At 43.2% G+C, this 26,614-nt stretch overlaps 1 protein-coding gene across 1 annotated transcript in view; it reads right to left on the reverse strand.

Moving 5' to 3' along the window:
* LOC137418405 (zinc finger protein 385D) overlaps nucleotides 1-26,614 on the reverse strand; it is a 691,629-nt gene that overhangs the window by 73,821 nt on the left and 591,194 nt on the right. The window contains exon 6 of the mRNA XM_078766432.1: nucleotides 12,004-12,270. Coding sequence (XP_078622558.1) covers nucleotides 12,004-12,270 — 267 coding nt within the window. The remainder of the gene's footprint in view (nucleotides 1-12,003; nucleotides 12,271-26,614) is intronic.

The raw sequence follows: 26,614 nt of genomic DNA on the forward strand, positions 1-26,614 counted from the left end.
GATTGTACCATTAGCTTTTGTTTAAAAAAAACCGACACCACAAGGCAGCCGGTGAGAAAATAAATAAACAAGCAATCACAATTACCCAATGAGCATAAAGCTAATGGAAGCGTAAGGTACAATAATTCCATAAACATAAAGTCAATACCACAAACCAATAATTAATTCCATTATTGGGTACCAATAATTCCATAAAGAAAATAAAGTTGCAAAAAAAGAATAAACATTTTTAATTTGAGCAAGTAACAACATTATGCTTTTCTTCAAATATAAACTATTAGCAAAGAGCGCATCCTTACTGACCGGTGAATTCCCCACTTCTAGAATGTTTATGGAATATTTTATTAGGACTTGGTAATTCTGGCTCCCACTACTTCCGGGAATATGGCCGTTTATTCCTGATACGTGAAACACCCGGCAACCCATGCCTACAGAAAAGAGACTTTTGGAACACCTGCCACATTTTCCATCCAATCATCATGTGACTTTGTTAAAATATTCCCCATGGGTAGGCGCTCCTGTTCAAAGTTTCGTGTCAATCGTTCAAGCCGTTGCGGAGAAAACGAAAAAGTATGGGGTGCGGAATGAGGGCCTCGGTCGACTATCCACAACATGGTCGAGGATGTTTGTGGGTGTCATGTACGGACGTGCAAACGTTACACGTGTTCAAACGGGTCTCTTTCTGTTTCCGGGAGATACGCCAGAGTGCAGATAGCGTGGACGTTAAAAGTTCCTGTATCCTGAAAGTTATTAAATGTACGACAATCAATGGTTGTCTGTCGAGGTACATTACTTGGTGATGAGGGTAGACATTAAGGGCATGACTAGGTTTGGCCATATTGATGAATTCGACCCAAAAGGAGGAGATTTTGAGACGTATTCTGAGGAACGGCAACACGACGGAAGGCAGGATGAAGGCCGTCTTCCTATCTGTTTGCGGGAGAGAGACATTCACACTCGATAAAAACCTGATTAGGAGCTCACGGAAAGTCCAGGAGCTCACATGTGTAGAGCTCAAGACCTCCTTGAACACGAACTTTGCAATCAGTCTCCTTCCGTCATCCTGCGTTGGTTCAACTACTACATGTGCAGACAGCAGCGAGGTCAGTCGATCACAGACTTGATTGCACACCTCACAAAAAACTGTCACATCTGTGACAAGAGGCGACTGGGAAAACACACCTTCGGGTATGGACGTTCAACAGCTCCCAATCGACAAACCGCAAATTCCCACTCAAACTCCACGTTACACACACACACCAGGTTACGTCTGGATGCGATGAAATGGTTGAAGCGAGGGGAAAAACCTGGAGCGATGCGAAATCAGGCGCGAGGTAAAATGGCCAACGGTCCGTTCTCGAGATGTAACGGCATTCCAATGATTCTCTTCGGAATCAGCCGCAAAACGATTGACGCCATGCTCCGTGATTTGCTGGTTGTTGGCATGTCCGATGACCGCACTCGTTGACGCCTGCTTGCTGAGAGAAGACTGACGTTCGAAAATGCCAGACACCGCCATTTCCATGCAAAGTTCTGAAACCAACACTTCAAGCATCGGATCAGTCAAAGCATTGGAACAAGACTCCTCGTCAGAAGCCAGTGCAGTCTCAAACCCACAACAAATGTTTCCGGTTCAACGGAAAGCATCCACGGAAAGACCTGTTGATTCAAAGATGCAATTTGCCACTTTTGTTTGAAAACTGGCCATATTGTCTGGGCATCACACGCAGATGAGGGAAAGAGAAAGTTGCTGACATGAAGATTCATCAGTTTATCGGTTCGGAGGACCCTGAGCTTGACCAGGTGAGCTATGTCTCCGATAACCCAGAATCGTATGACCAGTTTCATATTGATTCTCGTGACAAGCTTTTTTCTTGCCTCTGTTGTTGTCAATAATTAATCAACCATTGCAAATGGAGGTATACACTGGTGCGGCTGTCTCGCTCATCAGCCGCGCTGTTTTCACAAAACTGTGGAGTGATGCTGACCGACCCCACCTGAAACCTACAACCTATAGACTCTCCACCTATACAGGTGAGAAGATTGTTTCCTGCGGAACATGTGACGTCACGATATGCTACGATAATCATAATCGCGATTTTCATCTACTCCTGATTGTCATTTGTGGAAATAGACCCGTTTTTAATTTTTTAAAAATACATGGGCTAAGACTTATAATGGAGCTGACACACAAACACACACACAAACACACACACACACAAACACACACACACACACACCCAAACACACATGGACATACTGACTAGCCAAATACTTTACACAGCCACTGAGCTTGGAGGAAAGCACCATCACTACCGTCACTTCCTGGGATACTCTGGGTACCAGCGACGTCAGAACAATTTCTCACCATACTCAGCGGTGCATTTCCTCAGGAGGAATTTCCTCCCCCCCATGGATGCCAACCGATGGGGATTGTCTGTGCTCTATCCTTTTCAAGCAAGGAAGCAGCAGGTACCATTTTAAAAGTCTTTGGTATGACTCAAACCGGTCCAAACCGGATGGGTGTTTGTTTTAGGAGACATCATCTCCTTACTCTCTTACTGGATGGCCATTGACTCCCTCCGGGAGCTCATCCGCCCTTTGCCAGGTGATGTTTTTGATCCTGACAGGGTGGAACAGTCACCCTCCCCACTAGCAAAGCCAGTGAGAGGTGTCGGTTTAGTCGTTGACAACCCGACACGTTTGGACGACACGTTTGAACACGGGGAACATTTGCACGTCCATTTATGACATACTGTATTACTGGTGTTGATATTAAAAACCAAGTTTTCATTAATTTCGGGATATTAATTTTTATTTTTAACCCCGAGAACATTTCTGGGCATACCTTGAGCACAACCAACGATTTTAACTCATTCCCATTCAGCAGTTCACGAATGCATGGAGGTCAAACACACAAACACACAAATAGACACTTCTCGTATTATATGGAGTACGGTATGATGAATTCAGTCCAGACTTTTTTTTCCTCTTTCACTTTCATCCCTCACCAATTCGTCAACTTAGCTCACTGCCCTGGGCCAAGCAGGGAGCTGAGACCTGCTTACCAACACTCAACATCATACAATTCCCAAAGAAAGGAAAATTGAACGATCGTGCACTACCAGTGCTGTAGTTGCTTCGAGAAAAGTGTTCTGAGGGATTAAACCTCATATCCTGATGACGCTGAGCTTCGGTGTTGTACATGACACCATTGTGTGAAGAGAAACATTTCCCGTAAGACTTCATTCATGACATCATAAGCAAGAGATGCAGTTTTGAGTTCTTGAGGCAATCTTTCAGAAAACTTGTCAATGATGTTCACTGTCCATCTGTTTGGTTACACAATGATAAAGTTACCAGTAAAAAGCTCGTCAAAAATGATGGGTTGGAACAGTTTATTCGACGGTGCAGCCTTGTGAGCGTGCCAAAGTCTGAAGCCTCGGCCTAGTGTCAGGTGTGCTAATATCTTCTTCATTTATTTGATATCCTACGGATGTAAATGAACACTCGTTTTACTCTGCGCATGTTGCACATCAACTGCAGTGAATTTCACCTCCCTGCCCCTTGTATTTATTGTTATAAAAAAAAACGCTTCTGTACACCGCCCTTGAGGCTCGCTTTACAAGCCACCGTCTACATTTCCAAGAGAAGAGACACAAATACTCTTTTATGGAAAATATTTTTCGAGTTTGTTTTATCCTCAAAAATAGACCATAGTGAACACACATTCGTGTTAAAAGATTGGTCTTTAAAACCTACCCTTATGAAGGGGGAGACACACCTGTACAAACACACAAACTGACTGTGTTCTGTATGGTAGATATAGGTCCATTGGTGGCATTAGAATGAAACTTGGTGGAAGCCTTCTATATGCTAAATCAAGTTTGTCCAGGATGTACAGTCACATGAAAAAGTAAGTACACCCCATGTAAAGTTTTAACTTTTTCAACATATTTCAACATACAGCTATTTGATCTTCATTTCAACAATATTGATAGATAAAGGTGATATAATATAACAAATATCATGAAACATTTACATTTTGTAGTCCATTGTATAATTTAAATAAACATAAATGCAAATTTTGCATGTGGAAAAAGTAAGTACACCCCTACATTTATCACTACTTCAAATACCTAAAATTAGAATCAGGTGCACCAGCTCAGGTGCAAATGATTAGAACATCGTCAGAGAGGATTTTGGCGCAACCTGTCTTATTTAAACCTCAGACATTCCGTTTGGTTTGCTCTTTGTTGTTGAAGCAATCCTGACAATCCTGACAAATCTCACACTCTTACGATGTCTCTCCGAAAAGACCAACTGGACAACCCTCCCATCCACTTTCTGAATAATCCTCTCCAAGAAGTTCTGTCACTCAAGCTTTTGGGTCTCACTATCTGCCATGATCTTTCCTGGGAAAACCACATTTCCAAGCTGGCCTCCAAAGCCAGTCGCTGACTGGGCATCCTCCGTCGTGCGAAGTCCTTCCTTGGCACACCTGAGCTCCTCACCACATACAAGGCTTTCATCCGCAGCTCAATGGAATACTGCTCTCCCCTCTGGGCTGGTGCTCCTGCCTCACACTTAGCTCGTCTTTACGCTGTTGAAACCAAAGCGTTCAGAATCATTGGAATCTCCCGTGATGACGCTATCTCCGAGGGCCTTTCACTTACTCACCACAGGCAGGTTGGTGGTCTTCCCGTCTTCTACCGACTCCTCTCCGGCCTTGCTCCCCCAGCTCTCTCTGGGCTCGTCCCCCAAATATTCCTGCAGGTCGCACAAGATCTGCCTACAACCCTCTTATGGTTAAACTGCCAAAATCAAGACTCTCTGCTCACCTTCACTCCTTCATTCCTCTTTTCTCACGCCTCTGGAACAAACTCCCTCACTCTCTTCAATCCCACTCCTCCCTCCAGGTCTTTAAAACGGCTGTTCACCACCATCTCTTATCTTCCCCAATCCAAAACCTTGATCTTTTCTACCCCTGCTAATTTCGGTCCCCTTGTGTTTTATACCTCTCCCCCCCCCCCCCCCCCCTTCCCACGCCTCCTCCCCCCAAGCCCTCTCCCTCCCACACTTCTCCCTGCTCTCAAATGTTGTGGTTGTGTGCTTCCCCTTCTCTCCCCATCTTGTCTTCCGCTCCCTCTTTTTGTATATTTTGTTTGTCTGGTTGATTTGTTTGTGAAATAAATGTTAGCTCTTTCACGAGCCTCGATTCAGTATACAAACAAAAAAAAAAAAACTTGTCAAATTTGTCAAAAATATAAATTTGTCAAATTTGTTATTATATAACTTGTCAAATTTGTCAAAAATATAGGTTAATCCAATTTTTTATTATATAACAATATTATTATATATTTTATTAGATATATATTATTTATCTACTTCTTGACAAATTCTAATCTGGCATTTCTTATTTTGGTGCTGATGAGAGGTTTGCATCTTGTGGTGTAGTCTTTGTAATTCTGCTGTCAAAGTCTTCTGCGAACGGTAGATTGTGATACTTTATCCCCTGCACATTTGAGGTTGTCGGTGACGTCACTGACAGTTGTTCTGTGGTTTTCTTCACAGCTCTGATGACTTTTCTGTCATCAATTGCAGTTGTTTTCCTTCGCTGACCTGGCTGTTGTCTATTGCTAAGTACACTCGTGGTTTACTTCTGAACATAAAACTGAACATAAAAATTGTTATTGTTCTGTAGTGGTAAAACATACGTGTCTAGAAATACCAAGAAATAAAAGCTGACTTTCTGTACTGTTGCCTCATATTCATCTTTTAATCTCAAATCCAAAGTTATTGAGTATATAGCAATAATAACACTTTTGCTGACTTTGCTGTTCCAATACTTATGGAGGGCACTGCATATATACTGGCAGGATTGCACAGAAGTATGCACATATGACTTTGAGCTGTCTAGCCAGAGATCGAATCTCGACACAGCTATAAACTGTCATCCTAGTATTTCACAGGCAGGACGAGGCATCAATGTGAGCACCATCCCTCAGAGGTATTTAACCCAGAAGAACCGTCTGCCATACTGCAGGTTGTTAGTGGATGTTAAAGAAGCCACTGTTTTTCTAAGAGGAGGTGACTTATCGCCAGCACCCTAAAAAAATTACAAATTCTTTCTATTCCGGTGAGTATACTGCATGAAGTAGCAATCTGTCCAGGGTTGGTTCTAAACTTGAAACTTCTCTCAACTTACCATGAATGTCCTAAAGTTCTGTCAAGTGTCTGGTCCTCCATTACTATTATTGTTGATAACATACAGTTTAATATAGTTAAAGAAGCCGATCCCTCTGCTTCTCCCCCATGGTATACGGAGAGGAGGCCACATTGCAAGCCGTGAGCTGCAAGCCGGTCCTGTCAATCTTAGGGACACCCGGAACGCCCTCTTTCTCGCCAAGGTCCCACCCAGTAAGACTCGGGGGACACAGGAGGGTACAATCTTACTAGAAATGAGCTAAAATGCCTAGACCCATTCACCCAGATAGGTCACAACTAGACTGCCTTACCCGACCACATACATTTAATACATGTGGTCCAAAAATCCAATTGCTACGTGAAACACATTCCAACTGAAAAATTAGCTCATGGAGCTGCTATTCCAGATTTAAAAAAAAAATCATATACTATGATGTTTTTATTCACTGTCTTAATGTACTTGTTCCCAAATTGTCTCCCAAATTGTCCGCAAGACGTCTTAATCTTCCCAAATTAAAAATGGTGTTTGTTTGTTGCATGTTTGTTTGTTTGACCTGTATGTATTCCTACATTGCTGGACTAAATTAGTCGAAAACTAGTAGTTGTACTTGGAGTGTGCATGGGGGAGGTTTTAACGAGTTAAAAAAGATTAATTTTCCTGGGGTGGGGGTCCAGGGTGGGGGAAAGACCCAAATATTCACCTTGTAAACGTGTATCATATAGCGCCACCTGGTGGAAGCTTGTATTAAATGCCATAAAAAATACAACAAAGTAATCATAAGACTTCATTGATCGTGAGGTCAAAATAAAGCCCCTTTATAAGCCTTAGATCACTGAATAAACAAACAAACTTATTAACTCAATAACTGCGCACTATCAGGGCTCGGTGAATTCGGACATACTATTTTTCAAGCGAACACGACTTCCTTCGGCATACATTTTCATCTGTCAATGTCCCCTGTAATCCTGCTTGCATTTTAATTGCTGCCTGGCACGATGCTGATTGTCTAAGCAGCTTATACATAAGTATTAAAGGCATAATTTTTGCCTATTACTAAAATCATACCTCTTCCTCTCTCATACTTAATTCGCTAATGTCGTAACCTCAAAATTTGCATGTCTGCACTTTCTCTTACACCAAGCAATTTTACAAAGTGGTTTGGGATTCAGGTGGAGCAGTTTTACATTACAAAGAATGAAAAACATAACACAGCGCAAAGTTAAATGTAGCACTTCCTTTGTACGTTCAATTATATTTTAAATATACAAAGTCAAGACTCGGGAGAAATGAAATGACAGAGGGTTTCGAAGGACACAAAAGGTCAGAAAGGCGAGTACAGCAGATATTTAACTGAAATACCAAAATTTCCTGTAAAAAGGCAGAGAATGTCGCAAGATATTTGGGAAGTAAAAAAGAAGATGTTGATTTGAAATGGGGGATAACATGAGCCATCAGTGAGATGCAACCTGAAGCAGTGCAGGAATGAATGACCATGATTGGCCAAACATATACTGTAACTTGTTTTCATGCATCATACAATTTGGCTTGGTGTTGGTCCCTGGTGTTGGGCTAGTGGTTAGGGTGCCGGCTTAGGATCCTAGGATCCTGGGTTCGAATCCCGGTCGATTGCTGAATTAACGCCAGGGGGGTTGACTCAGCCTGTCATGATCCTAGGATCCTGGGTTCGAATCCCGGTCGATTGCTGAATTAACGCCAGGGGGGTTGACTCAGCCTGTCATCCTTCCGAGGTCGGCTAATTGAGTACCAGTTCACTGGTAATTCCCTGCTTGTCGTTAAAGGCGGCAAAAAGGGTTGGCGTCAGGAAGGGCATCGGGCCGTAAAACATTGCTTCAAAAAGGGGACCGAAAAACAACAACAACCACAGTTCCCGAAAAAGGCCAACCCCCGCTTTGCGGGGAAAAATGGCCTCTAAAGGTGGTTTTTATACAATTTGGCTTGAAAACCAGGCCCTTCCTGTACTGAATTTCCATGTAATTTAGCCGGATGGTCAAGGAGAGCTCGCCCCGCATTTTACCTCGATCCAATTTGTCAAAGCGTGCAGACGTGCGATGGGATGTGGCCGGCCAATCGGGTGAATTATTTGAGTGACACCGAAAAGAATGATGCAAATGTTTGGCCTACGGGAGTTTTAATTATTGTATGGCACATAGAAAAGCACTGCGTAGGCAGAATAGATGGGAGAGGTTGCAAAACATTAAGGGGATGAGATGTGAGCTTATTGGCAGGTGACGATACACATTCAAGAATTTGAAATCCATCAAGAGACGTAGCATTTATCTCAGGCCTAGCAGCAGATCTCAGATATAGATAACAGGCCGAGATAGCAAGGCCGAGAGGCCTAGTGGAGCCTTCACGTGTTGCTGAGAAACAATCTCCTACAGCAAACAAGAACGTACGCTGATGGGAAAAGAAAGTTTTTCACTTAACTTGGATAGATGATAATCTGTGGGCTGTGAGAGAAGTGGTTAAGGGTAGAACGATTTCCAAACCAGGTTGAGTGGTGCATGGAAAGAAGGCAATCGGTAAGTGATTTCACAGGAGGAAATAGAGATGGATCTCCACAGCACATTATCATGGATGACATTCCAAAAGGGAAAATGGGTCACACAGCCTGAATCCACGCATGAGCAACGCTGAGTTTATGTCAACATTAGTCTGGGACGGCACTGCTTCTGATTTTAAAAGCAAGACAAAATGGATCATATCAAACTTTTGAAAAAGTGACTTAAAACCAAAGGACAGCCTGAGTAACAGAGGAACGAAAAATCACTCATAGAGCGACACATGGCAAAAGAGAACAAAGCAGAATGGCACTCGGTAGAGCATCATTTTGACCTCACAAATAATTGGTGGTTGAATTAAGTTAGCTGATATGCAAATCGTCTTCAGATTTTGAGTTAATCGGATGAAAATTGACAATTTTAGAAATTTGGCCTATGTTAACCTTTTGGCCTATGTTGACCTCAAAAATAGTTGGTGGATGGTTTCAGTAAGCTGGTATGAAAATCCTATTCAGATTTAAAGTCAATCGGATGAAAATTGAGGATTTTAGAAACTTGAGATAAGTGGTTGACCTTTGGCCTATGTTGACCTTTTGGCCGAAACCGATCTCAAAAATAGTTGGTGGTTGAATTCAGTAAGCTGATATGCAAATTCCATTCAAATTTCAAGTCAATTGGATGAAAATTGAGGATTTTAGAAATTTGAAATAAGTGGTTGACCTTTGGCCTATGTTGACCTTTTGACCTCAAAATGATATATGATTTTGTTGGACCACGAACTCTACCATTTGATGAAGTTACGTGAAGATCGGTTTAAAATTGTGACCTGAAGGCAAGTATAAGTGAGCGGACAGACAAACAAACACACACACAACTGGAGTGAGTCAACATACTTGTCAAATTTTTTTTTTCTTGCCAGGTAATTAAGGGGAGCAACAACCTGGACCTTATAGGTTTACATGGAGAGGGTTGCTGGATGAATGCATCAACTCACCTGGAAGAGCTGGAGAGGAACTAGTGGCTGAAAGGGAACAGGTGCAAGATAGATGAGAGAAGGTCGAATATTTTAAGACCACAAATCATTCTGCAATAGGGATGTAGCAGGCTTTGTGTGTCAGGCTCTTTATGCGTGATTTGAGAAAGCATAATATTCCAATGTGATTTGAACAAATTATTTATTAGGCCGTGATAAATTGTGTTTTAAGTACATGGCCGGGACTAATGGAAGGGCAAGTTGATCGAGGTTCAAAAGGCAGCGGATTGGGAGCGGAGCCGTGTGGAAACAAGCTGCAGAAACAAGCAAGGGGATGATCAAACAGGAAAAAAGGAGAGAGAGAATGGGAGGAAACACAGTAACCTGCAAATACCAATGTTGGTTTGGGTTAGGTAAGGTTAGTTGGATGGGGGGATTGTGGGTGCGGATGAGGGGTATTATGAGTTGTTAGGGTTAGGTGGCAGTGCAAACCTGCTGGAAGATCTGGAGTAAAAAGAGGATTGAACAGCCTCAGACAGCTGGTTTCACAAATGTTAGAGAAGAGGAACAGAACAGCATACTGGAAGGAATACTGGAAGAACTTGTGCATTCTGGAGGAGCTGGGGATGCTTGAAGGGCCAAGACAGCAGAGGGAGCTAAACCGAAGACCAGGCGGTAAGAGGTCACTGACCTGTCTACAATCCAAGAACAACACTTTCTGCTTTAGCCCGATTGCGGAAGATTAAAATAATGTTGAGAGCTTTAAATGCCATCGATTCCTGGAGAGATTGTGTGATGCTGGAGCACCTGAAGCATAAGGTAGAGCACAATTCCATCGAGTTATGAACATCGGCCTTGTAGGGTGTGAGTCGTTATGATTTTTCAAGGAATGACTTGGAATAATGGAGGATGTCCAAGTCTGTAATGGGGGTTGGAGGCCAGATTTGTAATATGATCAGCCAAAGAAAGGTCACGGCTATTGGTGATATATATATAGGTTCAAGATACTCCCAGCATCTGACCATGAAAATTGATAGGTAGGTTCATTTTATTACCATTCTGGGTTGAATTGTGAAATATTCCAGGATTGACAGACATGTTCCATTTATGAGAACAGTATCAAATCAATTCCAGATCATTAGAGAGTGCCGCAGTTTCTATCTGCCTGTCAATGGGATGGACACATCAATGGGATGGACACACAAAAATAAAACACATTGAGGAGTCATCTGCAAAAAGGAAGTGAGGGTGCACCAGAAAATTTGGGGAATGGAGGAGAGGGGGTTTATTTATGTCGATTAAGAACAAGACTCGGCCAATGGGCCAAGACACGGCGTTGGGACACTCTGTGCTCCACATGCAGGGGAGAGGAGAGGGTGCCATTGATAGCAGTGGTTGACTGCACCAGTGGAGGAAGTAGCAAAGCCAGATATGAAGGTGGCCTTGTATGATACAGGTATTGAGCGTTGCAAGCAGAATAGGGGGCTAGCTTGTGTCGAACAGCCGAGATATGTCCAGGACGTTGCCCTGTTTGAGATTTAGGGCTTACAACCCGCTAGGAGAAGAGGAGCAGCATGTCCAGTGTTGAGTGACTGGAGCAGAATCCAAACTGATCATCAAAAATCAGGCCGTTTCAAAAGAGTAACAACTTGACGTCAGCAACAATGATGGATTCCATGACTTGGCTTATAATTGCAAGCAAGCTAATGAGTCTGTAGTTCATAGGTTCTTGTTTTACAAACTTTTCATGAATATGAGTGATGTTTGCCCATCTACAGCGTAGCCTGAAAGTCGCTTTACCTCCTCGCACCTCCCCCCCGTGCTGTGTTATGCAGAAACATTGACTCACTGACATGGGGATCGGTAGGAAGTTATACAGCATGGTGGATACTAGATGTTCCAGGGTCGAAGCGTGGTTGGTTGCTTGTTTTTGGGTACATGGAAGCGCACCCACTTGCCAAACTATCGTTAGGTTGATGTCCATCCGAGGGATGTCACACCTGATGCAATGCTGTACCTGTGATTCACCTATCTGACAGTTTATAGTCAGATTGACAATAAAACCCAGACTTGACAGCTTTCATGGAAGTGCACAAGTTGTTAACCATCCCGTCGGACCTTAAATTGACAACTACAATTAAAATCTACAAGTGTTACAACAACAACTGTTCCCTTTTATGCACAGACTCTCACAAAGACAAAGATGTGATGACCCACTGGATTTGACATGTTCACAATTGTTACAACAACCCAAACAGGTCCCACTGTAATGCACTTGTTACAACAACCCAAACAGGTACCACTGTAATGCGCTTCCAGCTGCGACCCGGAGTTCACGGCCACTTTGCACAGGGAACAGTAGAGAAGTCGCTTGGCCTTCTCATCTTCGGTTTCACCAGGCCTTTTGGTGATGCTCGTCGCTCCCTGAGGCGACACCTTGGATGCTGTGATTCCACCAATGGTTGAGCTTGGTGTAGTTGGAGGGGTGTCTGCCCTCTGGCCATTTGACTGAGGCTTCGGGGCCGGCAAAGCCAACTGTACTTGTACAGCAGACTTCTTATTGGAATCTATGGGGAAAGAGAAGGAAAGCAAAACAAGGAGCTTTTTTTAAATACATATGTAGTCGGACCTCGTGGACGAGATATTTTGTACAATTATTTAACAACAACAACAACAACAACAACAACAACAACAACAACAATCCATAGAGAGGAGTGTGCAAACCGGAATTTAAATCTTCACTTCAATACAGGTTTCTGCCTCAAAAATAAAGAAAGAAAGACATAGGACAGGAACAAGAACAGGGAGAAATAGAGAGAGAGCCAGCATGAGAGAGTGAGAGAGAGTGAGAGAGAGTGAGAGAGAGTGAGAGAGAGTGAGAGAGAGAGAGAGAGAGAGACTCTTTGACTTTTACATCCTTTTATTACAAAAATATCAAAAAGTATATTTTGTAAAAGTATAAATAAAACCATTTCACAAATCAAATGTGAACAACAAGCAAAACCATTTTAAAGGGAACATTTACATAAAGACCATGAATACATCAAGAAAAGAAACAAGAAAATATTAAAGTGTTTTGTTCCTCACAAAAATTCATATCATGTTCGCGGAGTGATCAATCTGTGATCAAACTACCATTTTGCACAGAGCAAAGCACATTATTTAATGCCCATATGCTTTTGAAGATCAGTACTTTATCCACAGATGTATAGAAACAAAATTCCATTTTAATACGGGCAAATACCAGTCCTTTAAAACAGGCCGGAAGGTTATCTGCACATCTTAAAGGATTTTCAATTTGCATTTTTCTCGTGCGATATATTGATTTCTTTGCCGTGGCAACGAGAAAGTTCGCTAGAACCACCTTTATTGGGTGTGTGTTGGAGACAAAGCAAAACATAAAATAATTCAAGGTAAAGTTTAAAGAAAGCTTCGTGCACATTTCATGAAGCAAAACAAATAAAGGAATCAAGCGTGCACATTCAACATTAGCATGTGACGAGGTCTCAAGAGCACCACAGAAGGGACAATGGTCAGATATTTCAGGAGAAAAAACATGTAAGAGCTTATTGGTGGGTAATATCCAGTGTGCCAACCTCCATGACAGGTCGGCAGTTTTCTTCGGAATAAGTACATGATTATAGGCTTTCAAGTTAGGTTGGAAGGGGTATTCTGTAGGCAAGCAATTGTGCCACTTCCTCAACTGCCACGTTCCGAAGGAGGGCCGGATTGCTTTGATGCAGGCCTGGTATATTGCACGATTTTCCAGACCTGCAGATCCAAAACGTATTTTTGGTAAATATTTTATTATTGTACCAGAATTCATTACAGTGGGGGTGAGTTCTAAATTTTGAAAACAGAGGTTTGGTTCACAAACAATTTGGCCATCACCAGTGCGAGGAGATTGCTCCCAGTGCACCTTAACTCTGCGGTACACGTTAATTACAGACTTGGCATTTAATATGGAATTTTTTTTTTTTCTTGACTTGGGTTTACTTTCTTAACTCAGTATATCAATCTGGTGAGTTTATTTTACACTTTGGTGATTTCTTTGTTTAAAGAACCATGTCACTGATTGTCGCAGCAAGAAGTCAACAACAGGATTATATCACAGGTGGCGTGGCAAAATGTACCGCCAGGTGCATTTGATGATTGGCTTCACAGTCGGGTATACAAGGGTTGTTGCGTTCTGTATTAGTGGAAAACAACTGCTGCACATCTCCAAAAGTTATTGCCGCTGTTTGTCATGGAGTGGTGGCTTTACGAAATTACGGCATGAAACAGCGTGCTATTGCTCGGCAGTATGGCATCACTCAAGGTCAGGTGTCAAAGATCCTGAAACGAAATGCTCAGAGGGGTGTCCCTACTCCAATACCGAGGCCAGGACGTCCCGCAGAGCCACAAGGAGGGATGATCGCCAGCTGCACCGGTTAGTCCGCAATGGCCGTACCAAGTCAGCGAATCAGCTTAGGGCTGAGTGGCAGCAACTGACAAATGTGCCTGTATCCAGAAGGCGAGTCAACCAACGACTGGTTCAAGCAGGCTATCGTGCCAGGCATCCCCTGAGAAAGCCACGCCTGACCAGACAACACCGCCAGCACCGATTGCAGTGGGCCAGAGAGCACCATCAATGGCAGCCAGGTCACTGGAATCACATGATCTTCAGTGACGAGTCTAGATTTCTGGTCTATCGTCAAGATGGCCACGTCCGAATGCGCAGACAAGTGCATGAAGCCTACAACAAAGATTGTATAGTGCCAAGAGTCCAGGCTGGAGGTGGTGGGGTGACCGTTTGGACTGCTTTTCATGCAGGGGGCAAAACTGACCTGGTTGTTCTGAATGGAAACATGAACCAGTTCAAGTACAGGGCCATTCTGGAAGAAACATTGCTTCCATTTGCTCGTGCAGCCTTTCAAGGAAACTTTGTCTTCCAAGATGACAATGCACGGCCTCATCATGCTCGCATGATCCAACACTTTCTTGCTGACCGTGGTGTAGAGCATATGAAGTGGCCTGCCATGTCCCGGATATGAATCCGAAAGAGAACTTGTGGGCAGAATTAACGCGTCAAATCGACCACTTGAACCAGCAGCCGACCTCTGTGCGTGAATTGCTGCAGGCTATTGTCACTGCATGGCAAGCGATTCCTGTCCAAGCCTTGGCAAATCTCATGAACAGCATGCCTCAACGTGTACGTGCTCTCCTGAATGCTCATGGGGGTTACACGAAGTACTGAACTGTAATTTTACTGTCCGTAATCCCAGTCGTAATTTAACTTTTGTTTTTGTTAAACAAAAAATTTGGCTAATGTGCAAAATAAAGAGATACTTTTGGAAAACGTACAGAAGTTTAACACAGTACTTTCCATGAATTGAGTTCGATATCAGTTTACGTCACTTTCAAGGATCAATTTATTTGTTTCGAAATGTCAAATGTGGTTTTTGTTTCTTTTAAAGGTCACATTAACAAAATCTAGAATAATTTCAACATAATTCCAATGAACTTTTGGTTCTAAGACATCTTGAAAAGTAAGTTCACCCCCACAAAAAAAATATTCCATATTAAATGCCAAGTCTGTATTTCACATAGTACAGCAGATATTATGCAGTTGGACCGCATGCCAACTTTATTCACAAGTGCTGTAGCACTTAACCATCTCTTTTTCTCAATCATTAGATCAGCAACGTGATGGACACCATTCTGAACAAAATAATCAACAAAGGAGTGTTCCGTTCTTATTCTTTTGAAAAGAGAGTTGTAGAAAAGAGGTTCACTGAAAAACATCTCTTTGGTGTAGGAAACATAACCACGGTCGACCACGAAAACACGTCAAGCATTTAAAATTATATTGTAAAATGGTGAAAGCAAGGAGGAGTTTTTTCTGAGAAGTTTGTAGACAGTGTGGTGAGTGTGACTAGAGTGATAGATTGATGATGGTGAAAATGATGATTGGAAAGCTCTTGGTGAACGTCATCTCGGGATACGCTCCGCAGGTTGGTAGGAACGACGAAGAGAAGGACAAGTTCTGGTGTGCGATAAAGAAGCTGATGGAAAACGTGAAGGATGAGGAAGTTGTTGTGGTAGGAGGAGACCTAAATGGACATGTGGGAAGGAGTATGGATGGTTTTGAGGGAGTTCATGGGGGTTACGGATATGGTGTGAGAAACGGAGAGGGGTGAAAGGATTTTGGAGTTTGCTGATGGAGCTGATTTGTTGATTTGTAATACTCAGTTCCAGAAAGAGGATAATAAGCTTGTTACATACACGTCAGGTGGGTCGACGACAACCGTTGACTACCTGATGGTGCGTAGGCGAGATAGGGGGCACCTCCGGGACACAAAGGTGATCCCGGGGGAGCAGGCTGTTTCACAGCACCACTTGGTTGTCTGCGACATAAGGGTGAAAGGTGCGAGGAGAGCTCGGCAGGTGAAGTACCAACCGAGAATGAAAGTGTGGAGGTTGAAAGAGGTGACAGTAAGGGAGGCATTAAAAGAGAGGCTGAGTAGGGTAGAGGATGATGTGGTTGAGCTTGAAAGTGGTTGGATGTCAATGAAAGATAGTCTGTTGGGAGCCGTTGGTGAGGTATGTGGATGGACAAAAGGACCACCAAGGCACTCGGAAACATGGTGGTGGGATGATGAAGTTGGAAAGAGGATTGACGAGAAGAGGAAGAAGTTCAAGGAGTGGCAGAAGGTGAAGGGTACGGGAGTAGAAACAGCAGAGCATGAAAGTTATAAGGCAGCCAAGAAGGCTGCAAAGAAAGAGGGAGCAAAGGCGCAGGAGGCATGTAGGAAAATGTTCGGAGAACGCTTGGATTCGGAAGAGGGTCAGAGAGCAGTATTCAGGATTGCAAAGCAGATAGCGAAAGAGAGGTGTGATGTGATGGGGGTGAGTTGCTTGAAGGATGAAGTGCGACAAATCGTTGTGGACCCAGATGGAATTAAAGGAAGATGGAAAAGATATATGGAAATGCTGTTGAATACAGAGAATGAATGGGATGGCAACATAGAGAGTAACCCAGTTTTAGGAACGGCAGAGAAGATAACTGAGAGGGAAGTTGAGGAAGCGATAAAAGCAATGAAGAGTAGAAAAGCGGGAGAGCCGACGGGAGTTGTGGGAGATATGTTGAAGGCAGCAGGAAGTTGGGGTGTGAAGAGAATGACACAGATCTGTAATCTGGCGGTGAAAGAAGGCCGCATTCCAGTGGATTGGGAACTGAGTACCCTTGTCCCTCTATACAAGGGGAAAGGTGACCCTCTAGAGTGTGGCTCGTACCGAGCGATAACGTTATTGGAGCATGGAATGAAGGTATTGGAAAGGATGTTGGAGAGGAGGATAAGGCAGAAAGTGAAGATCGACTAAATGCAGTTTGGATTTATGCCAGGAAGAGGAACGACAGACGCGCTTTTATTGTGAGGCAGTTGCAGGAGAAGTACATGGAGAAGAGGAAGAAGTTGTTTCTTGGGTTTGTTGATCTGGAGAAAGCATTCGATAGGGTTCCACGCAAAGTATTGACATGGGCAATGACGAAGTTAGGAGTGGAGGAATGGTTGATCAGAGTAGTGATGGCAAAGTACAAAAGAGCGCGCACAGCTGTAAGGACGAAGGACGGGAACAGTGGTGAGTTTGAGGTGAAGGTGGGAGTGCATCAGGGGTCGGTACTAAGTCCACTACTATTTGTAGCTGTGATGGAGGTGCTGGCTCAGAACGTAAAGGAGGGTTTACTGTGGGAGTTGTTGTATGCAGATGATCTGGTGTTGATTGCGGAAAGTATGGATGGACTGAAGGAAAAGATGAACAAGTGGAAGGAATGTATGGAGACAAAAGGTCTGAAGGTGAATATCGGAAAGACGAAGGTGATGGCAAGTGGTAAAGCATGTGGTGAGGTGGAAAGAACTGGGAAGTGGCCCTGTGCTGTGTGCAGGAAGGGTGTCGGAGTGAACTCCATTCAATGTACAATGTGCGCTGAGTGGGTTCATCAAAAATGTAGTGGTCTGAGAGGGTCATTAAGCAGTGTGGCAGCTACATTCAAATGTAAGGTGTGCACAGAGGGAGCTGCAAGTGGAGGAAATGTTGAGTTGGATCTTGGAGACGGCATGAAGCTGGAAGGTGTGAAAACATTTTGCTACCTCGGAGACATGCTGAATGGAGAAGGTGGATCAGACTCGGCAACAGTTGCTAGAGTGAGATGTGCATGGAAGAAGTTTTGGGAACTGAGTGGCATGCTGATGAGGAGGGGGGTGTCATTGAAGCTGAAGGGAAAGGTGTATGCTGCATGTGTGAGAAGTGTTATGATTTATGGGAGCGAGACATGGGTAATGAACGTAGAGCAGCAACGAAGGTTGGAAAGGGTGGAAATGCGAATGGTTCGATGGATGTGCGGAGTATCGTTGAGAGAGAGGAAGACAAATGATGTATTGCGAAAAATGATGGGAATAGAGCCCGTGATTGATGCTGTGAAGAGGAACAGGTTGAGATGGTTTGGTCATGTGTTGAGGAAGGATGAAAGTGACTGGTTGAGAAGAGTGATGGAAATGAATGTAGAAGGAAGTAGAGGACGGGGAAGACCGAGAAAGACTTGGCTAAAGATGGTGGAAGAAGAAATGCGGGCAAGGGGGCTAACAAGGAGACATGCAGAAAATAGGGCAAGATGGAGAAGATTGTCATGGGGACCGCAAGGCTAACCCCCGCTCTAGCAGGGAAAATGGCCTTAAAATGCATGTTGTTGTGTTGTGGTGGAAGCAAGGACAGATCAATACATTTCATGTTTATTAGGAATAGACCAGATGAATAGTCTAGCATGCCAGGAGGAGGAGGAGGAGGAGGAGAGCAGTGGACCTCCAGGCTAGGTCTGAAGGACCATAGAGAAGCTGCCAGATTGAGGTGATGCCAAATGCCATTGCCCTGCATACAATGTCCACAAGACCATAACCACCTTCCTCTAAGGGAAGATTCACGATCTCTGGACGGAGACAGTGTTTTCCACTCCAGAAGAAGTTTATTATTGTCTTCTGTATATTCAGCAGAAAGTGTTCAGGAGGTGGAATGGCTTTGATTCTGTGCCACAGTATAGATGCTGCTAGATTGTTGATGACCAGGACTCGTCCCCGGTATGAAAGCAAAGCCAGCAACCCTTTCCATTTCCGCAGCTTTTGTTCGAGAGAGTCAGCGAGACCCTCCCAATTTTTCGCTTGTGTTGCTGCATCACCGATGAAAACATCAAGGTACTTCATTCCGTTGAGGGACCAGGTGAGGTGTTTCAGAAGGACAGGCATAGGCAGCTGGCATGGGCCCATCCACATCGCCTGGCACTTGTTCCAGTTTACCAAAGCTGGAGAAGCTAAACCATAATAGTCCAAGCAGTCCACCAGTTTCTTGATCTCATCACTATTATGTACGATGACACAAATATCGTCAGCATATGCAGAGACTTTCACAGGTCTTGTGAGAAAATTTCTGCATCCGGTTAAGATGCTGCGGACTTTGATTAAAAGAGGCTCAATGGTTAAAGAGTACAGAATACCGGATAAAGGACATCCCTGACGGACATCCCTTCCAACCTTTACAGGTGAAGTCAGTTCAGAGTTTACTCTGAGTATTGAGGAGATGCCATTATAGAGCAGTTTTACCATGGAGAGGAAAACAGGACCAAGTCCAAAACACTCTAGGACCTTGAAAAGATATACATGACTTACACGGTCAAAAGCCTTCTCTTGGTCAAGCACAATCAAACCAAGATTGTCATTTTTTATTTTACACACATCCCAAAGATCTCTTCATAAAAATATGTTGTCGTGTATCTGTTGGTTAGGGATACAATAAGACTGATCACTTTGAATAAACGATTCTAGAAGTGGGGCGATGCGTCGAGCTAGAACTTTAGAAAATATTTTATAATCTGAAGTTAGAAGAGAGATTGGATGCCAATTATATCAATGAGCTGAAGGTCTCCTTTCTTGGGTAATAAACTAATTACTGCTCTACGGCAGCTCATCGGCAAGTCACCACAACGTAATGAACTATTAAAGACCTCCAATAGTTCTGGGCCTAATATGGTCCAAAAGGATTTATAAAACTCTATTGTGAGGCCGTCCCATCCAGGAGATTTACCAGTAGGTAGAGAAGCAAGGGAAAGTGTAAGCTCTTCCAAGGAAAGTAAGGAGCCAAGCTGATCCCTTTGAGCAGCACTTAGCATGGGTAGGTCAGATGTGAAATAACCTATTGAGCCATCGTCAACATCATTTGCCATAAACAAGCCTGAAAAGAAGTTATAAACCTCCCTCTTTATATTATCTTGTGACGTCACAGTGTTACCAGTTGAGAGCTTTAAGGTTTCAATTTGCCTTTGATTGGTAGTCTTTTCATCAAAATGAAAGAAAAATTTAGTCGGTGCATCTAAATTATATAGCTGATCCATCCGTAGACGGACCATTGCACCTTTTGCTTGGTATTCGACTAGGCTGTTTAGTAGAGTCTTCTTTTCCATAAGCAAATGATTATTTGTTTTATTGGGGTTATTTGCCACATCAGTTTGCAACCTCATTATTTCCTTTTCTAGTGTGAACCTCTCCCTTTTTACACTAAAAGAAGAGAAATAATTAAACTGTTGGTAAAAGACAGCGATCTGTGCCTTAGCGTAGTCCAGAGTGTGTGAGTGTGTGTAAGCGAGAGAGAGAGAGTGTGTGTGTAAGCGAGAGAGTGTGTGAGTGTGTGTAAGCGAGAGAGCGAGAGTGTGTGTGTAAGCGAGAGAGTGTGTGAGTGTGTGTAAGCGAGAGTGTGTGTGAGTGTGTGTAAGCGAGAGAGAGAGAGTGTGTGTGTAAGCGAGAGAGAGAGAGAGTGTGTAAGCGAGAGTGAAAGTGTGTGCAAGTGAGAGAGAGAGAGAGAAAGAGAGAGAGAGTGTGTGTGTAAACAAGAGAGAGAGTGTGTGAGTGATTGTAAGCGAGAGAGAGAGAGTGTGTGTGTAAGTGAGAGAGTGTGTGTAACTGAGAGTGAGAGTGTGTGTGTGTGTAAGCAAGAGAGAGTGTGTGTGTAAGTGAGAGAGAGTGTGTGTGAGTGTGTGTATGTGAGAGAGAGATAGAGAGATAGAGAGATAGAGAGAGATAGAGAGAGAGAGAGAGAGAGAGAGAGAGTGTGTAAGCGAGAGTGAGAGTGTGTAAGCGAGAGTGAGAGTGTGTGCAAGTGAGAGAGAGAGAGTGTGTGTGTGTAAACTAGAGAGAGAGTGTGTGTGTAAGTGAGAGAGAATGTGTAACTGAGAGTGAGAGTGTGTGTGTGTGTGTGTGTGTGTGTGCGTGTGTGTGTGTAACTGAGAGTGAGAGTGTGAGTGTGTGTGTGTGTGTGTGTGTGTAACTGAGAGTGAGAGTGTGTGTGTGTGAGAGAGAGTGAGAGTGTGTGAGAGAGAGTGAGAGTGTGTGAGAGAGAGTGAGAGTGTGTGTGAGTGAGAGTGTGTGAGTGAGAGAGTGAGAGAGTGAGAGAGTGAGAGAGTGAGAGAGTGAGAGAGAGAGAGAGAGAGAGAGAGAGAGAGTGTAAGAGAGTGTGTGTGTGTGTAAGCGAGAGAGAGAGAAAGTGAGTGTGTGTGTGTAAGCGAGAGAGAGTGAGTGTGACAGATAGAGACAGAGAGAGTGTGAGCGAGAGTGTGTGTGTGTGTGTGTGTGTGTGTGTGTGTGTGTGTGTGTGTGTGTGTGTGTGTGTGTGTGTGTGTGTGTGTGTGTGTAAGCGAGAGAGAGAGAGAGAAAGAGAGAGAGAGAGAAACTTTTGACTTTTTATTACAAAAATATAAAAATACAAGCCAGTCGGTGAAGATACGATTCAATACAAGCACAATAATCGAAAACACAGAAAAGAAAAAAAAGATAATAACAGGAAAGCAAAGGAATTAAAAACAGTACAATGAACTAGAAAAGAAAAACAACAACAGAAAAACCGACCACACACTGATTCAATCCAAACAAACCTACAAATATATCAATAATTCATTCTCCTGCACCATGCAGATCCCATCAAAACACCAAATGTTCATAAACTCATCAATACATTTCTTTCTTTCAGAAACACAAAATTCAAGTTTGAGTCTTGCAGATATCAAGGCATTAAAAAAGAACAAGACATCACATTGCCCAATCGGCTTTCCTTTCAGTTTTTCCTTCCTCGATAAATAAATTGCCATTTTTGCCGTGGCCACTAAAAACAACAACAACATATGTACATGTTCTTTCATAACATTGAAACCAAAAATAAATGATCGCAGAGAAAAAGTGATCTTCATTTTTCCAGCGATGTAATTCAGCCATTGAAATAAAGGCACAAGCCTTGCACAATCAACGTACGCATGGAACACATCCTCTGTGTAAACACAGAATGGGCAACACGTAGATGTGGGCGCGAAATGACTCACTAATTTATTAGACAGAATGATCCAGTGTATCATTCACCACTGGAGATCACCTGTCCTTTTGCTTACCAGCTTACTGTATATTGATTCCCATGCAGGCTCAGATGGGAGTCCTTCCGGCATTAGCCCTTTCCACCTGGCCACTCCATTTAACGGTGAGTTCCCAAGCAGAACTGCAGTACAGAAACGATACAGGTCTTTACTACTGCCTTTCTGAAAAATGTTTTGTCCCTCACTAATTGGGGGCAAGTCTCCGTGACTAGGCTGTTCCAATAAACCAGGAAATTGCCAGTCATTGGATGTCACCAAAACTTCCTGGGTCCATCTTAGTCCAAGTTGGAAGCTTTTCTTTATTATTTCCTTTAGGACTCTTCCGATTATTCTGTTTGACCATATTCCAGTCATATCAGATATCTCTTCAACCGACTTCCACCCCCAACCAGAATCATGGCGGAGATCCAACACTTTGATTATGCCTGCTGTAATAAAGTGTTGATAAAAGTCTCGGCTTCTAGAAATTGCAGGAAAAAGTGGGTTGTAAAAAAGTGGTTCTTCCACAAACATGTTTGTAGCATAGGTTTCTTGCTGGCGACAATTCGAAAGGCTTTGCCAGGCATTCAGAAGGCTCTGATAGAATGATGGTAGATGAGATGTGTCGACATGTTGGAGTTGGATTAAGAAAGGTTCAAGGCCGTATCCGAGCCCGCTTGCTTTTCGCAGCATGTGATAGGCCAGAAGTCGGCTTGGCAGTCGTTCCTTGTACAGCAACTGCTGTATGGTACACAGCCGAAAAGCTATGATACGACTTTTTATGTCGATCAGTCCCTGGCCACATTCAGACAAGGGGCTACATATAACATTTGGTAGTAACCAATAGTGACCACTCCAAAAAAAATCCACCAGTAGCCTCTGCACTGCCTTTAGTAGTGCCTCCGGCGGCTGAAGGCAGATAAACCTATGCCACAGGGAAGAAGCCACCAAATTATTAACCACTAGAACCCTGCCTTTGTAGGAAAGGTGGGGCAGAGCTCGTTTCCACAGTCCCAATCTTTTTTTGACATGCTCAACAATCCTGTCCCAATTTTTGAGGACGTAATGTGGAGATCCCAGGAAAACCCCAAGGTATTTGACTCCGTCTTCCACCCATTTTAACTTTGTTGGTAGATGCACAGGTGGTACCAGCACTCTTCCAGGTGGAATGTTCTTGAGACAGGGAATCCATAAGGCCTTACTCTTGTCCCAGTTCCACTTCAAAGAAGAAGCGAGGCAAAAAAGATTTAAACATTCAACAAGTGCAGGGATATCACTCTCCTTCTTAACAACCACACAGAAAGCATCTGCATAAGCCGATACAACTACTGAAGGACTTCCAGGGGATACAGTCACTCCTGAAATATTTTTTCTAAATAAAATTATTAGGAGTGATTGTATTACCAAGGAAAATAATAACCCAGAAACCGGGCATCCTTGTCTCACCCCTCTTTGAACCTGTATCGGAGAACTGAGTTCGTTATTTATTTAAAATAAACTAAATATATTGTTGTACAACAAAGTCACGTAGACCCTAAAATTGGCACCAAACCCACATGCTTCTAGCACATGATACAAAAAAACATGATCAACACCATCAAAAGCCCTTTCCAAATCAAGGAATATTATCCCAAAATCTTTTTCCAAGCAATCACATTCCATTAAATCTCTGATGAAAAAAATATTATCATAAATAGATCTGTTTGGGATGCAGTAATTCTGATCATGGTGGACTAGATCACCGATTACCGTCTTCAACAGACTGGCCAACATTTTTGACAATATTTTGGAGTCCGTACATAATAACGAGACCGGCCACCAATTCTTTATCTGTCGTAGATCTCCAGTCTTTGTAATCAGCAACACCACTGCTCTTCTGAAGCTTAGTGGGAGTTCTCCAAGCACCAAGGATGATTCCAGGACATTCAATAATTCAGGGCCCAAAAGGTCCCAAAAAGCCGTGAAAAATTCTGCCGGTAGGCCGTCAATCCCAGGAGCTTTCCCCGAGTCCATTTCACTTAGGGCCTGCGTTAGCTCAGGCAACGTATTGGTGAATTCAGGCCCAGGCACTGAGGCTCAGTTAGGGATGAAAGGCGAGAAGTTAAAAATTTCATGGTTTGCTCACAAACATTTTGTTTTGCATAAACTTTTGAAAAAAACTCTCTAATGCACAACCTTACATCTCCAGGGTTGGCAGCCATGTTTCCCCTAAAGTCTTGTACAGAGAAAAGGGTTTTGGGTGACTTATTTACAAAATCCATTTGGAAGAAAGATTTACGAGGGGTGTCTAATACCTTTAAATTGTTTATTCTTAATCTGATTAACAGGCCTGCTGCTTTCTCCTGAATCAGCTCTCTCAGTTGAGCCTTCTTTTCAACCAATAACCTGTGGTCTCTTCTGTTATTATCTTTAGCCAGTTTACACTCTAACCGTATAATATCAGCTTCTAAACAAGCCATTGTTATATTTTTTACATCAGTTTCATTTGAAACAAACTGCTGACAAAACACTCTAATCTGAGCTTTTGTGTTATCCCACCATAATGCTAAAGAAGAGAAAAAGGGCTTTTTTGAAAGTTGGATGGCCCAAAAAGCATGGAAGGCGTCTCTAAACAAAGCATCTTCGAGAAGACTGGTATTGAATTTCCAGTATGCACTTTTGCAGAAGGGTTGAGGGAAAAAGAGGTCCATGGTAACTAAATGATGATCAGAAAACAAAGATGGAAAATGATTTGGAGAGATAACCGCATTCCTGAACTGTGAGTTTATATACCAACGGTCAAGTCTAGCGAAGGTCATTCTCCCATTGGCACATCGTCCCCAAGTATACTCAGATTTGTTGGGGGTAATGTGGCCTCCATGCATCGAGCACACCCACTGCCGAAAAGTAATTTAACAAATCAGTACTACCTTCGGGATGAGGTTCTGCTGTATTTCGGTCTATACTGGGTTTAAAGGTGCAATTAAAGTCACCCCCCATGCAAATACAATTATTGAGATCTATCGACTGCATGTGTCGAATCAAAGATGAAAAGAAAGCTCTTCGTTCCACACTCCCACTTGGTGCATAAACGTTGAATAGTGTAAACCGAAAATTATTAATGACCAGTTCCAATGAAATAAACTGGCCTTTAATCACCTCCTGGAAGAGGCATGACTCAGGTACTAGTCCTGGTCTGAGTAAAAAGACCACACCAGCAGAAGAAGACAAGTTACTAAAAAAAACACTGTCCTTCAAAGAGGCGACACCAGTCGTACTCCCCATTTTGAATTATATGGGTTTCCTGGAGTAAGAGTACATCAATTTTCTTGAGCTCAAATAAACTTTTCACCTGAACCTGGCGGTTTTGGCTTACACCTCCGCCGTTCATATTTAAGGTTCCAAAGGTGATTCTTTTCATGGATTATCAAAAGGCTTGAGCGGTTGTTGGGAAATCTCGCTCCCTGCTTTTGTAACAGCCTTTCTCAGCCGATGAAACAGCGACCTTGTTAAATGAAATTCATCCGGCTTCCTTATTATGTCCTTTGCAGCCTGGATGAATGAAATTAAATCAGGAAAATGATCTTTTACAATCACATTTCGGTGTCGGTAGGTGTCATTTAGAAAATAAATAATAAGTTGAGGGGCTATGGATGACTGATACGATGAAGATTGAGACAACTCAGTCATCTCAACTTCATCATCTGAATCTGACAAATCAGAAACAGCTCCGCCCGGGTAACATATATCAGTCTGCGCCGTCCCCATTTTGATTCCAGCCAAGTCCGAAGATAGGCTGGAATGTTCTATTGTAGAGTCACCTTCACTCTGGTACCTGGGACATTCAACAGAAGCTGAAATCTCGGCTTCACGCTCCTGTGGGGAGATGTTCACTGGCTCAGTTGACGAACCGGTGTCATGATTTAGATCTTGTATTGGTAAAGAGGAGCTTGGGGCTGAAACATTCCCATTCCGCTCGGTCTCAGCAGGTAGTGAAGGTGGCGGCTCACTAATGAGCTCACCATCATCTTTAGTCTCGCCATCTACTTTGTCTCCCAAATCTTCGGTGCTGCCCGATAATGTTTCAGAATTAATTAATTCAGGTTCCTTCTCCCTGGTGTCAAGACAGCTTGTGGACACCTGAAAAAGACGTTCAGGGGCGTCTTCACCCACACTGTCTTCATCCAACACTACCCTTTTCAAAGGAATGTTGGAGTTACAAGCACCAGGTGCTCTTCGTTTTTTGTCACCACAATGGGATCTTCTTCCATCTCCTCACTACACGTAGCATCTGCCACAACAGGTGGGTTTTCCGGGATTATTTCATTATTTACCGAATCAGCGGTGTTGTCGTTTTCACCAACACGAACAGGAGTATTATCCCTACTCCTCGAGTGCGAGGGAGCGGCGGTAGGAACCGTTCGGGTATTTCGGTTTACCTTGTTTCGTACGTTAGAGACCGGGGTGTTATCTCTTTTACAATCGGCGTCACTATGACCTGCTTCACCGCACCT

The sequence above is a fragment of the Myxine glutinosa genome, chromosome 12, assembly GCF_964187855.1.
Source record: "Myxine glutinosa chromosome 12, kmMyxGlut1.1, whole genome shotgun sequence".
NCBI lineage: Eukaryota > Metazoa > Chordata > Myxini > Myxiniformes > Myxinidae > Myxine > Myxine glutinosa.